This window comes from Colias philodice, chromosome 21, assembly GCF_061535455.1.
Source record: "Colias philodice isolate Cphi_HAF_F1 chromosome 21, ilColPhil1 Martin Lab GWU primary, whole genome shotgun sequence".
NCBI classification, from domain to species: Eukaryota; Metazoa; Arthropoda; class Insecta; order Lepidoptera; family Pieridae; genus Colias; species Colias philodice.
The window spans coordinates 10,008,519-10,023,556 of NC_143106.1; the positions used below are offsets into that span (position 1 = coordinate 10,008,519).

Sequence of the window (15,038 nt, forward strand, 5' to 3'; positions counted from 1 at the left end):
CTATTTACCGCAAATTACCTTTTTAGGCTGTGATTTTTAGAACAGCAACACTCGAAATATGCTCTAAGTTCGAAATTCAAATGCGAATTCGAAAATCGAATTGTCGTATATTTATCTTTTTACACAGTCTTTACTCCTTATTTCAGTTTTAAATTTTAATTCACATTTCCTGTTTCCACATTAGAGCTCAATGAAACCAATTAAAAATCAACTAAATATACTTTATAATTTACATTAAAAACAACAATGAATAATTCTATCGCTGATGCATGTAGTAGTCGATAACCGTGGAAAAGGCAGCAAAACCAGCTGCTCCAAATATGCCTGCTTTTAATCCACCTAAAACAAAAAATAAGACACTATTCATTTTTTACATATTGATTACTGAGTAGGTACAACAATAATTACTAAAGTAAGAACTGGGAGTACATAATGGTAATTTGTATGAAAGTGTAAACTTGTAACTATAATATTATAATAGTTTGATTTATCCAATTTAATCCGTCAGTCCTCGGATCACAGACACAATAGAAAATCTATTGTGTCTCGGCCCGATCGGGCCGCTCGGTGGTCAATGGGTTAATGTATTTTAATGATTTTTAGGTTTTAATGTATTTCATGCACATTATATATTTTAATGTATCATTTTCGTTATTTTAAGTGTTCTAAACTATAGGGGAAAATAATTTTAATTTGATTTTTGTGTATTAATTCAAACATTTGTGTTTGAACTTTAAATGGTAATTTGTAACAAGGTTTTATTATATACAAACAACAATTAAAAATTCTTTCTGATTTTATATAACACAATTTCCTTTAAATATTCAGCTTGTTAACCTCACTCACCTCTCAACCCAATAAGTCCGCCAGTCACACCGCCAGCGTACGTCCCATTCCTCCAATCCGACTTCCCTCTAGCGGTTTCTATACAACACTCGATACCAGAGAACACAGCGCCAAGTATAGCGAAGTTCTTAGCGTAACTCAACATGGACGTCTTCATCTCGCGGAGTATCTCTCGTGCGGTTTGGTTCTGTTGCGCCATCGGGTCTGTCATGTTCGGCATTAGGGATGATGTGAATAGACCGACCGCGAGACCGAGACCGTAGCCTGTAATTATTTAACATTGTTAATCTTACACTATCTTACCACAAAAAAACTTTAGACAGGGTTTAATGTAAAGCGCGGGCTCTCTTTAATCTGATTTGTCGTATTTCACATAGACTACTATTAAGGTGACAGATTCCTGGTTTAAAGTTAGATTATGTTTAAATTGTTTTGTGGTAAGACCAACAATATCTAACTATATGTACATGATTGATTATTGATGAATAGTAATACTTAGGGATATCACTACATATAACATAGTATAAAACAAAGTTGCTGTTGCTGTCTGTTTCTCCTTATTATGAATGTTTATCTTTAAATGCATGTCACATGTCAAATGAAATGAAAAGTACTTCAAATAATCCAAAATCTGCATTAAATCATTAGCAGTAGACGCCAAATCGTAAATAAACACAAACTTTATAATAATTCAGCTCAGCGCAGTTAAGAGCCAGGAAATCTATAATATTACTAGCGGTTACCCGGCTTCGCCCGTGGTACCTACATGTTTAAACTATCCTATCTCTCAAGTTGGATCGAACTGCACATGGTGTGCGAATTTTATTATAATTGGTTAAGTGGTTTAGGAGTCCATTGAGGACAAACATTGTGACACGAGATTTATTGTATATTAAGATGAAATATTAGTGTATTCTTTGTTACTGTAGTATTGCTATTAATTTGAAAAAAAAAAAATTAGATTTTCAGGAATGAATGAAAAGCGCTTTTCTATACACATTCAATGAAATAAACAAAATACTAACCTATAATACAACTGGTCACTGATTTAAACGGGCAGCTCTCTATCGTGGATTCAATCATTTTCTCTTCATTTGTTTTAATTATAACTGGGCCCAATACTCTTGGTATGATTATATTTTCGCGATATCGATAGATGTTCCCAACCAAATACTTCGCTAGGGAGTCATAATCGCTTTTCTGTGTGAAATTCACTAGATTTTGATCAACGGGTGGTTTTGTTAGTTCTGTCATTGTGCGGCCTCAATTGGAAATATGTTTTCACTTTAACATATGAACAAATCGTTAATTTTAATTTCGCATTATAGTTTTAACCTCAGGGAAATAAATTACAATTTACAAGATCAAGCCCCAGCTGATTTTGACATTGACAGAAAAATTATTATGAATGTTTTTTTTTTATTATTTTTTTACGGCACGTAGATATGTCTATTTGCAGTTGTTGAGTAAACAAATCACGCCAAATAAAATGAGAAGGAAATGAGGTCAAGAGTTAGAGGATATCTTGAGGATATGAATATTTAACACAAGTGATTCTACTGTTTTTGTGGTTTTTACCTAAGGTTTTCACAGGGTGATAATCAAGATTATTGAGGGTGTCAACTTTCAAGTGTCAACTTGACAGTTGACAGTTGAATGTGTCGAATTCACGTGTGTGCGGCATGTTTGTTTTGAAAACCAAAACTTGAACTTTTACATATTTATTTTGAGTTTAAATTTCTCTTGCCATGTCGGACTCCGATTCTTCTGAAGGCGAAGATCTATCTCGCTTTAGAGAAGCGGTAGACACTAGTTTTGTAAACTTAATTAACCAAAAAGTTAATACATCTAAATCTAGTATTCCCACAACAGGTATTAAAAATTGTGTTTATCTTATTGTACAGTAACTCCAGAATGTAAATTTATTACTATTTATCAATATTTCAGAAATAAACCAGAAATCGGAGCGTTATTTAGAAGAAGCGAGTCATTATAATGATGTCAAAGTACCTCTACAGCTACAGAAGAAAATTGGCGATAAAATATCTAGTATCATAAACAAAAACATTAAGTTTGTTGATATAGAACCTAAAAAGCAGTAAGTTTAATTCAGTATGCATTTTATAGATAACTACCATAAAATCTGTATTAATATTATGAAGCTGAAGAGTTTGTTTGTTTGAATCCGCTAATCTCAGGAACTACTGATCCGATTTGAAAAATACTTTCGGTCTTAGATAGCCCATTTACCGAGGAAGGCTATAGGCTATATCATTATGCTAAGACCAACAGGAGCGGAGCCACACGGGTGAAACCACGAAGCGCAGCTAGTATTCTATAATAATTAATAATATAAAATTATAAGAAGTCATCTTTGCTATATTAACACTTTTTTCAGCAAAAGAAAAATCAAAGGAGGGGTCAAACTGTTCAAAGATTCTGAAGGTTTTCTGTCATGTAATGAAGAAGAGGATACACACACAGAATCTCACAATAAAGAAGCAAAAAAACTTAAACAAAACAAAAAGGTGAAGGAAGATATAGATGAAGGTATGTAATAACCCATGGGCAAAATAAAGTATATATCTTGAGTTATTCTGGTATACAAGCTACATAACTGCCAAGTATCATCAAAATATGTACAATGCTTTTCATGTGAATGATTTAAATTTTGGTGTTTTTAATATGAGAAAACAACTAGATAATGTAGAACTTCTGACAGCAGTTCTCATTTATATAAATTCAAATTCAAATTATATTTATTTACAAGAATGTAGTTACAAATTATAGATGTTTTAATTACAATATTATGTGGCTTATGAGCCAGCAGTATTCATTCTACCCATTGATTGGGTGTGCAAATATTAAAAAAGAAAGTTGATTAATGATGAGTTTAATTTATTTATTTACTTTTTAAACTTCCGTGAGAAATGTCCGACAGTCTGTCTGACAGCAACTTGCAAGTCTGCTTGCAGGTGGAAATGCGGAATTAGACTTGCAAGCTACTGTCAGATAGACTGTCGGACATTTCTCGCGGAAGTTTTCTTGCAGATGGACAGGCGGCCTTAGTTTTGATAGAATGTTATTTTTACAATAAAAATGATATTTATTTTTCCAGATCAGATAAAGTCGATAGTTGTAAGTGGAGAATATATTCTATCCAAAGAAGAGACAAAATGTTGGAAGTCACGGCGAAAGGAGAAAGTGTTTAAATATAAGTCTAACAGTAAAGGTTTATTAGTTGCAGTCGATTAGATTAGCAGTCTGTATGTTCATGTGGATATAAGTTTTAAAAAATTGTACTAGAATAGAGAAAAATTGTATAAATGTTATGTAGAAATGTTCACAATATATTTTGATTGTAAGACACTTCTTAAAATATGCTTCTCGAAGTTTATAAATGTTAATATGTATAAAAATGTTACTCATATCATGGACCACTTGATATATATTGGTCCATGCTCATATTTTACAGTCTATTGATTATTAATTGTTTGCATTTGTAAGTAAAAATCTTTATTATATGTACAAGTATATAGGAAGCTCTCATAAAGTAAACATACCTCAAGCTATATTTTGTTTTTTATTCTCTTCACCTTGGTACACTATTTTTAAAGATATTTCTTTGTCCTCATTTTTTTGGTATAAATTCATTAATTGTTTGTCTAAAACATTTAATTAATTAAATATAAATTTAACATAATATGTGGGGAGTTGTTAAAATAAAAATCAGTATTTTAGTATATAATTTATTTACAAAATTACATAATCTTAACAATAAATATTTACAGTGTATCACAAAGAACTGCTTTTGCTTGTAACAAATATTTAGGGCAAGATTTTTATTGTAATACCTATTTTGTGTTTTATGAAAATCTAAAGTAAAAAAAATCGTATCAGTGTTTCCAGATGGTTTTGGTTGGAAATTAAAAATTTAGATTCTTTGGTGAGAACATTTTAAATAGATAAATGTAGGTACTCACTGGAAGATGTAGGATTACTCAATTCTAAATTAGGTACCTATAAATTAATTTTAACAATTAATTACGAACTGGAAACAATATTATTGGCACTTTAATTGATTTTCTTCAAGATTTTTGGAAATAAAAGACACTTGTTAGTTTACAGTTTACACATTTGGGTTTTGGGGCTTTATATTTAATAAAAGAAATATATATAATTTACTAGGCGACACGTAATGTTTAAGTTGAGATTTTTCCATGATTCTCAGATCTATAAGCCCCTGAACAATACCTATATATGCCATGCGAACAACACATGATTTCAATTTTGAAATAAATATAAAAAAACTAAAACTATAACAACATTGAACATTAAATACTAGTTAACCTAAATCTTATAAATTAAATAAAGGAACGGTGTAATATCACTTCGTATTCATTTCCTTTGAAAGACTACAATTATTTCGTTTGAAAATTGAAATCTTTTACAGATTACAAACTTTCAATTTAAAATACGCGCCATGTCATGACAGCTGTCAAATTGAACGTCCACAGATAAACGATATCACACAGATAATCTCTACAACGGTAGAAGCAACCTCATATCAGTCGATTTATTTTTGCTGGCAAGAATATTTATTGCCTTTTAATTTTATTTTCTACAATCGCGCGTTTTGAACTGTCGCTGTCGGCCTGTGGCGGGTTTCGTCGTGAATGTAAGCTCTGTTGTCTTGGCCGTCTGTTTTGTTGTCTTCTTCCCTTTCTATAGGTCCGTCCATGAAGAACATTGTCAAGAAGAATAGAATAGCACCTGTAATAAAAAATAACACCATTTAAAAAATATTCTGTAAAAATACGAAAACCTAAACTTGGTAATGCCTTGGATTAACAAATAATTCACATCGAAGATAAATTCAAATATACATACTTTTTCTTTTAACCTACTTTTTGGGGTATTACGTTATTCGTAAATTTATTACAATTATATTAATATAATAACATTGGTATTCGATAAGATAATTATTGCAGTGTATTTATTAGTTTTATATGCGATAACTAAACATTTCGAGTTAATCTTATTAAAAATACATAAAATTATTATAAACCAGGCACGTCAGCGATATATTTTAATTCTTCTATACTGTTCTATTAATGCTTAATATAGGTACCTAAGTTTATATGTAACTGACTCCTTATGACTCGAATTTTACCCAATAATTGTATATCTAGGCTTAATCTAGGCATGTAAACTTATCAAGGATCGGTGAACATAACATAAATTAATGAGATAATCTTAATAAAGCGTCAATTTTGTGTAATTTAACATTTCAAAATAATTATTATTAAAACCATAGACTCACTTAAGGCATAGAATCCCGCGTAGAAGATCATGATCGCCTCTCTATAGCCTATGGCCTTTGACACCGGGTCAACCAATATAGGCAAATTCCCGCCAACATTGTTCATGACGAACAGAAACACGCCCACTGTTGTTGAACGAACTGACAATGGTACTATCTCCACGAGGATCGCGAATAGAATACCGAACCACATTTCAGCTGAAAAATAATATTTTTTATTAATACAAAATAAATTTTTATAACTAAACAAATACAATTACAAAAAGAACGTGTGTGCCGAGCACACGTGTCAGAAGTGAAACTTCTTTAGCAAGATTCAAAGATACCAAAATCGCCACTTTACCCCACGTGACGGTATTGCCATGGCGCGATCTTGCAATTTTACTCTCAATGCGCCTAAAGAAGTTTCACTTCAAAAATATTTCTGTGTACTGCATTATGCAAAACTTTATATTCCCTGCAACACTTCTAGTGTTACAAGTGTTTATGGGCGGTGGTGACCACTTAACATCAGGTGGCCCACCTGCCCCTTTGCTTGCTCTGACATAAAAAAATATTGTTGTATGTGTTGCAATTTAAATCAATAAATCAATAACTGCGGAACAAAGCAGTGTCTCCAATAAATAAAAAAAAAAAACAATTACCAAAGAAATACGAGAACGCCAGTGTGATCATAGCCCACAGCGGACCAAAGACAACAGAACCAAACGCGGGAAGTGTCGCGATGAGCTGCGACAGCGCGAGCACTAACACGCGGGAACGGACGCCCATGCGGGATACGAACCTGAAAGATATAATTAGTTTAATTACATATGACTATTTAATCTTAATATCCTACTACTATTATAAAGGCGAAAGTTTGTAAGTATGGATGTATGGATGTATAGATGTTTCTCTTTCACGTAAAAACTACTGAACCGATTACAATGAAATTTAGCACACATATAGAGGGTAACTTGGATTAACACATAGGATAGGTTTTATCCCGGAAATCCCACGGGAACGGGAACTATGCGAGTTTTTCTTTGAAAACGCGGGCGAAGCCGCGGGCGGAAATCTAGTATAATATAAATCTCGTGTCACAATGTTTGTCCTCAATGGACTCCTAAACCACTTAACCGATTATAATAAAATTCGCACACCATGTTCAGTTCGATCCAACTTGAGAGATAGGATAGTTTAAACATGCAGGTACCACGGGCGAAGCCGGGGCGGACCGCTAGTAAATTATATATAATAATATACTGTATTCACTCATAAATATATTATCAATTATTTAAAAAAGAGAATCGTTTTATAAGGCTATGCTCGCTGTATGAATTCAGGTTCTTATTTCAGAATTTAAATACAGGTAGCGTGCCTCACAGATATCTTCCAATTTCAGAAACAGCGCCCTCCTAATTTTATTAAAAATTGATGTACCTATAAAAAGATCAAAACATAGTACTCGGTTTGAAATTCAGAACACATGACAAACATACTTTGTTAGAGCGGTCTGAAAAACTAAGAATCTGATAAATTTTGAACAGTGCAATTATGTATTTTCTGAATTTATTCATTCCGACTTATACGCCGGAATTTCTTAACATATTAAAAAAATACTATTTATTAATCTAAATTACCATTAAGAACAAAAACAACATACTTATCAGAAACAACACCGCCAACAACAACACCAATGGAGCCGATTCCAACAGTGACAGCGAACAGCCACCAGCCCAGGTCCACGTCCGGGAAGTAGTCGCGGTAGTACAGGTCCGCGTTGTACGCGAAACACATACCACCTGGGATGTAATACTTAATATGATAAAAAAATGTATAAAAAAAGATTAAAAATGAGGAAAAAAAAATTGGTTGTCTGTAAAGTCGGTTTACTGACGATAGTTGAACGTGACAACGTCCGATTGTACTTCTTTGTCGTTCGTTCCGCGCTCTCGCTCGCACTTCAAGCTTATGGAACGCCTCAGAGCGAGGTAACGCCGCATGAGTCATGTTTTTTCGTGCGTGCAGCCGGCTCTATCGAATTATAAGACGTTGTCACGTCAAAAAGTAAGAGATTTTTTTAAAGTTGCCATGCATCTGAATCTAGTTGTTATTATGCTGTGTTCATTCTGTGGTCTAGTGAAGATTTCGCGTTCTTCAAATTCTGACGTCGTTACTTCAAACTAGCAATAACGATTTTGAATTGTGTGTTTCTTTACTATAATAACGATTTTATTTATATTTATGTGAAAGTCAGGCAAAAACGATATCGATAAAATATGTATTTCTTGTTTTATTACAATCAACGTATTGAAGCGGGAGATTATTATTAGTTTGATAGCACAGTGCCAGTCATTTGTAACAATCAATTATAGAAAAAACTGCAAAGCTATAAAAATTATTGCGTATTTATAGACATGATGTACATAATTTATTATAAATAGTACGTAGTACATGGTAGTACACGTACTAAGTACATTAAACTATTTTTAATTCTAATCATATTATATTGCAAAAGAGTTAACCCTCTATTGCATACGTATGTTAAGACTTGAGACAAGAGTTGTTACATCTAAACCTATCAAGAGAAAATAAAAATATTTAATTACCACTTATACAAAAAATTATTAAGTTACTAAGTACTTAGTAAGTAGAAAAACAAATTAACAACATCCATTTTAATAATAATCTAGCTGAAAAATCGATTCATCCGTTTTAAATTATGTTATAAATAAAATAATAACTTACCACAATGTCTGATAGAAGCAGCCAGACACAGAAGAATTATTCTGGGCTGAACAATCACGTGCCAGATCGTCACTTGCGGCATCTTCTTGCCAGACTCCAAACTGTCGGATTTAGCATTGCCTGTTCCTGGATGAAAAAAAAAATATGAAAAACTATTTTTGGATATAAATGTAGAGAAATGTTATATTTATGTGCTTTCTAAAGATTTTTACGTTTGAGTGCGTGGTTTGATAACGTGGTCGTGAAGTAAAAGTCATTGTTTTCTTCTAAGATGATACTACAATAATTTATTCATATCGTAAAATCGCCAAAAACTTTATTTAACAAAGTAATTTGTTCACTTACTCTCCTTCAATATCTAATTTACCTATTAACAACATACTTATTACTAACTACCTGTTCAAATTGATATTTTTGGTTTTATGGCATTCAAATGCTTAAAAATATAAATTTATAAAGAATAGGATAAATTCGATCGCTCTGGCGGCTCACAGGTGGCTGAGTTGGTCAAGCGTCCACCCCGGATTGGCGTGAAAGGATGCGGGTTCGAGTCCCGCCTCGTGATCGAATTTTTTCCATTCTTTATAAATTTATACTAACTACTTACCAACTAACTACAATCTAACTAACTACTAACTACTACACAACATACCTTCCTCCCCAATGGTGGTCCTCTCCGGCTCGCGGAGGGTGAGGAAGGTGAGGGCCGCTATCACCACGCCCACGATACCAGCGCTGTAGTAACATAGTCTCCAACTCTGGAATAGCATAGTTTTTTTTATATATTTTTATTAAATACAGTCCAGTTTTATCTCAAAAGCATGTTTTGTTTTTAATTTTTGCAATATGCTTTGAAATTATTATTTGTGAGACGAAGCCATTTGAACAACTGTTCAGATTAAAAAAAAATCTGCAGAAAGCTACATAATTCCTGTTTGATGCAGAATAACGTTTTTGTAGTTAATTTGCTTATCTAACTAAACATCAAAACCCTTGTCATGCTTATTCGTACAAATGTGGTTGTGCATAACAATGATAAAATTTAACAAATTTTGACGTGTTTAGATGTTATTTTAAGTTAAAGTATGCCTAAAGCTGATACCGATCTTAGGATCTTCGACTTGGTTAGCAAAGACATATTCAATTAAAAAAAAAAAACTGATTGAACGAAAAAATATCAACTTTTCAAATAAACAGGCTAATAAAATACTGAATTTTTTTACACGCAATACGCATTCTAAGCAATTCTTTTCTGGTAAACCTTTGTATAATTTATAAACCGCATATTAACGACCAATGTATGTTCTCGTTTCTACAATTTGAATAATTATTTCCCACACACACCACCACCAAAAAACCTCGTGCACACAACTTACCAATCCCCAAGCGTTCAAATCGGGAACATATCTGCCAACCGGGAACGCGATCCCGTATCCCCCATATATCCCCCAGTTGAATATCGACAGTACTAGCGCTCTTTGATGTTCCGGGAACAGATCTGTGAGGATCCCCGTGGCTAGAGGATTGCATCCCGATTCTCCAGCCGCCATTATCATGCGGAGTATCACGAGATGCCAGTACTCAGAGACGGTGCCCATTAAGAGGATCGCGATCACGAAAACTAGGGTACAGAAGGATAGGATGCGCGCACGGTTGTATCTGGAAATGATTTGTTTTGTGAATATTACTTTTACAAAGACGAGCAAGTAAAATTAATCTAAGTAGGCTGCTGCCCGCGAAGTTGGCTAACTATACTTATCATTTAATTTATGATTTTTAAGATTGTTAAAATTTTTATTCTGAACATTCGCGTCAAATCTATTTAAATCAAACGATACATTTTACAAACTTTTTAAACGTTACGAATATTGTTACATATACACATAGACAGTTAAACAAACTTACTATTAAATAACACATATTATTTGATTTTCTATCATCAAAAATTTACGATTACAATCTGTTTTAACAGACCATAGAGCATTCCATATTTCCATAACCAATTTTAAAGCTATAAAACTAAAAATTATCTTACTTATCAGCCACGACTCCCAGCACCACGCCGACCACAGTGAACACCGCCATGAAAGCGGGCCCCGCGAGCACCTGGTAGTCGATCCCGAGGCCGTTGTAGCCCCACTCGCAATACCGCGTGCCGTTTAGGGTTAAAGTTTCGCATCTGGAAGTTTTGATAGGAAATGAAAATAATTATTTTTTAAGGGAAAACTAAACCGCTATACTAACATAAAATTCAGCCTAAAAATACAAGTAGTTTGTAAGCACGATAAAACTCTTCTCGAATACTTGAGAAAACAAAAGTTTTATTTGATGAAACTGATAAGTTTCAAACTGTGCCTTCACTGCAAAACATGAACGTTTTTGCACAGTCAGGTAAAAACACAGGAGATTGTGTCCTTGAAGGTATTTCAAATTAAATTGACAATGACATGCGGTAATAAATAGCGTAATGATTACAATTAGATTTATTTAACGCTCATTTTATGGTCATTTGTAGCGTAATTAGATACATGTCTTCGGATTTAAATTTATGTGGCACTACAATCACATGGCCAGTGGCCAGTGAAGCTCTTATTTTTAGATGATATTAAGTTGGATTGCTTCATGTTAAAAGAACTTTGATAAACGAAAAGTTATTGAATAGATTCGACAATTTTTAGCTTTAAGGGGGCGCATAAAGCAAAATAACCAATCTTCTATTAGATGATACGTGTAATATGCAAGACCAAATCTAAAAAATAAAATATATATCAAACTAGATGATATGTTCAACGATTCTGTTTAATCAAAAACATAAAATATTAAAATTTACTCGATAAAAAAAAATCACCAAGTTAGCTCTAATTTTCACACTTTTACAGTATATATTGCACGCCTCATAAGCGAAGCGTTGAGGTGGGTACTACTGTCACTTCGCGCAAAACATCTGATTTTTCAAACTTAAAATGTCTTTATGTATTATACATTGCACTTGTAAGATAATACATACACACACATATTAAGAAAAAACACTATTTTTAACATTCATGATATTTTTGATGTCATTTTTGTTATTTAAACTAGTTAAAAAACAGTTTAAAAAAGTTCTGTCTTGGACGTCCGTGTGTCTGTATGTGCGGAGGATTTTCTTGTTAACACGATAGCGACCGAAATACTTTACTAATCGAGTCTTTTTTTTTCTCTTACGCTTGAGTATGCTCAGGAATAGAACCTTTTCATTTTTCGGGGTCTGATTCGATGTGGTTTAATTGTTATTAAATAAACAAAAATAATAATTATTAAAAAAATTATGAGGCGTGCACTTTTGGATTTTCCAAACTATTTAATAATATTTTGCATGTACACAAAAGCTCTGACTTACACACAAGAGTAGGAGATAGACACGATTATGGCACAAGGAACAGGAATAGAATTGAAATGCCATTTTTCCGATTAGCTAAAGTTAAAAATTCATTTATGGGTCAAGGTATACGCTTATACAATAGAATTCCTCACAATATTAAAGAGTTTAGTAGTTCTAAATTTAAAACTTACATAAAAAATGTACTAGTTCAGAGAGCGTACTACAGTATTCAGGAATATATGGACGATAAAGACCCATGGAGGGTTGTCGCGTAAAAACCACAGGACAGTTCTTTGGCATATTATGTAGTTAGATATAAGTTACATATTATGTAAATTTATTGACATTATTTTAAAAGAGCAACTATGGAGTTTCTTGCCGATTCTTCTCCATAGATACTGCTTTCCGAATCGGTGGTAAATGTTAAAAATACTATGTAATGACGATTCGAAAGTGCTACTAAATAGTAGTCTAATTGAATAAATGAATGTTTGAGTTTGAGTTTGAGTTTGAGTCTACTTGACATGGTAATACTAATTGTTATTATGATTTTTTTTTCATAAACAATTATATTAAAACATTTGCAAGATATTTGTCAGAGCATTTTGTGTAATTACTTTTAGTTTTGGTTTTATCTGCGATAAACCACTTTTGGCGCTCTTTTTTTCTCGAGATAAACGTTTGATTTTGTCACGATAAAAGTGGTTTATCGCAGATAAAACCAAAACTAAAAGTAATTACACAAAATGCTCTGACAAATATCTTGCAAATGTTTTAATATAATTGTTTATGAAAAAAAAAATCATAATAAGTATTACCATGTCAAGTAGAAAACGTAAAAGTGTGAAAATTAGAGCTAACTTGGTGATTTTTTTTTATCGAGTAAATTTTAATATTTTATGTTTTTGATTAAACAGAATCGTTGAACATAATATCATCTAGTTTGATATATATTTTATTTTTTAGATTTGGTCTTGCATATTACACGTATCATCTAATAGAAGATTGGTTATTTTGCTTTATGCGCCCCCTTAATTAACACCATGTTACAAACAATAGAAAGAGAACATCAAAGAAAAATACAGCTAGAATGTGAAAATAGTACCTATTCCTTTTATTTCTCATTTTGAATACGGACGTAAGTATTATAAGCATAGATCAGCTAGACATGCTGCTTTAACAATTTGTTTTGAAGCAATAATATTATTAACTCTGGCTATTGGATTATTATTTAATTAAAATACGGAAAATAAAAATGTTACAAGTTTATAAATAGAATTAAATTAAGTATTGTTAACACACGCTCAAATAATAATATTGCTTTTTACAAAACTACATATAAGCAGAATGTTTTTAAAACATTTTTAATGCAGCAATATTGATAAACATTCAAGTAAAACGAAAAATAATAAACGTAAAAAAAACATTTTTAAAATATAACTACGCCAGTATAACAGGTCACCTGTAATAATTATTAATTAATAAAAACATCAAGTCAGGGTTAAGACTAGGCCATAGATAATTTTAATAGCACAGAATAAAAATATAATTTTTAGTCTGTGATAATACTATATTAGTACTAGGTTATTTAGAGTTAAGGCTGCAGTCTAGCAAAATTGCGTTTTCAACAAGTTATTTGACAATTTTTTCCCGGCTAATGAAATGATAAACTGAATTTTTTTTTCTTGTTTATCAATTAGTGTTATATACGCAATGCGCGTGATTTTTTTCACATTTATAAAGTTACTTTATGTTACCTTAATCAGGCCTTCAAGATAAGTCTCTTTCCCCCAAAATCATTTCGAGCTAAGTTTGTGCACTCACTACGTTGCAACCGATTACAATTTACATAATCTGATCAGCGCATTATTATCCTTATATAGTCGTTATTAAAAACTGCTGAATACAATTGCCGAAAAACTTATGATTTTCTTAATTAGAGCGTTATAAATTCATGAAATTTCCCATTTTTTGCCTTACAAAATCGATTGATAAATACTGCTAAAAGTTATTTTTTCCATTAATTTATTCGAGTTGGTTGAAGACCAATGAGTATTAATCCTTTAAAAAATTTTTTTTTTTAATTTTGATAATTCTTTAAATATTAAAAAAATATTTAAAATAATAAGGAAAAATCCTAGCGAATTTCTTTAGTCGCGCTCCTTGGGCCGGAGCGTTCTGACGTGTGCTCTACGCTCGATTTTCCTTCATACCGAAGTGAAAGTTGCTCTACTTCATTAAATTTAATATTTTTGTTAATTGATTATTTTTATCTTAGTTTTGTGCAAATATTCGTATTTTTAAACATTTGATTTCGATATGGAAAATAAACGAAAAAAATACGCGTGTAACTACTAGAAAAAAAATTATCTTCGAACATAAAGTTAATGAAACCAAATAGATTGCAAAGGTGATTGGCAACAATTTCTTTATTTTACGGGGTGTCAGTAAAGGGATGTATATTTCTTTAAAACTAAAGTAAGCTCATAAATTTTCTTATAATATAATTTTTTTGAAGTTCCAAAAATGTTTATTTTTCATTTGAGAAATACGAAATATAATATAAAATTGTATTGAGAACTTGAACTTCCCAAGTTCATCCGGGGAAATCCCCATACGGGGAAAATGATTTGTTTACTCCAAAATTGATCCGAGGTGTTTTAATTTTTTCTTCTAGTCATTTTCAACGTAGCGGCATGTTGTTTGATTATTAATTTTGTAACATAAATGCAGGATGTTGGTTTTATATTCTGATCTTACAGACGCGCTGACAAATTT

The 15,038-nt window shown here is 32.0% G+C and overlaps 3 protein-coding genes across 3 annotated transcripts in view; 1 reads left to right on the top strand and 2 right to left on the bottom strand.

Annotated features, from left to right (window-relative positions):
* Positions 1-204: 204 nt before the first annotated feature.
* On the bottom strand, positions 205-2,246 carry LOC149479147 (mitochondrial import inner membrane translocase subunit Tim22). Its single transcript, XM_089708593.1, has 3 exons — positions 1,872-2,246; positions 847-1,110; positions 205-339 (listed from the first exon to the last, which is right to left on the bottom strand). Exons 1-3 carry the CDS (start codon positions 2,098-2,100, stop codon positions 257-259), a joined length of 576 nt encoding a protein of 191 aa, XP_089564719.1. The 5' UTR covers positions 2,101-2,246; the 3' UTR covers positions 205-256.
* Positions 2,247-2,480: 234 nt separating this feature from the next.
* Positions 2,481-4,410, top strand: LOC149479148 (uncharacterized). The gene is made up of 4 exons (XM_089708611.1): positions 2,481-2,718; positions 2,794-2,944; positions 3,245-3,396; positions 3,965-4,410. The coding sequence occupies exons 1-4, from the start codon at positions 2,595-2,597 to the stop codon at positions 4,099-4,101; spliced, it is 564 nt and encodes a 187-aa protein (XP_089564737.1). The 5' UTR covers positions 2,481-2,594; the 3' UTR covers positions 4,102-4,410.
* A 658-nt stretch (positions 4,411-5,068) lies between these two features.
* LOC149479149 (uncharacterized) overlaps positions 5,069-15,038 on the bottom strand; it is a 59,886-nt gene continuing 49,916 nt past the window's right edge. Inside the window, exons 4-11 of the mRNA XM_089708847.1 lie at positions 10,935-11,078; positions 10,276-10,558; positions 9,552-9,657; positions 8,900-9,025; positions 7,815-7,953; positions 6,814-6,953; positions 6,170-6,367; positions 5,069-5,619 (exon numbers count right to left, since the gene is read on the bottom strand). Coding sequence (XP_089564973.1) covers positions 5,468-5,619; positions 6,170-6,367; positions 6,814-6,953; positions 7,815-7,953; positions 8,900-9,025; positions 9,552-9,657; positions 10,276-10,558; positions 10,935-11,078 — 1,288 coding nt within the window. The 3' untranslated portion in view covers positions 5,069-5,467. The remainder of the gene's footprint in view (positions 5,620-6,169; positions 6,368-6,813; positions 6,954-7,814; positions 7,954-8,899; positions 9,026-9,551; positions 9,658-10,275; positions 10,559-10,934; positions 11,079-15,038) is intronic.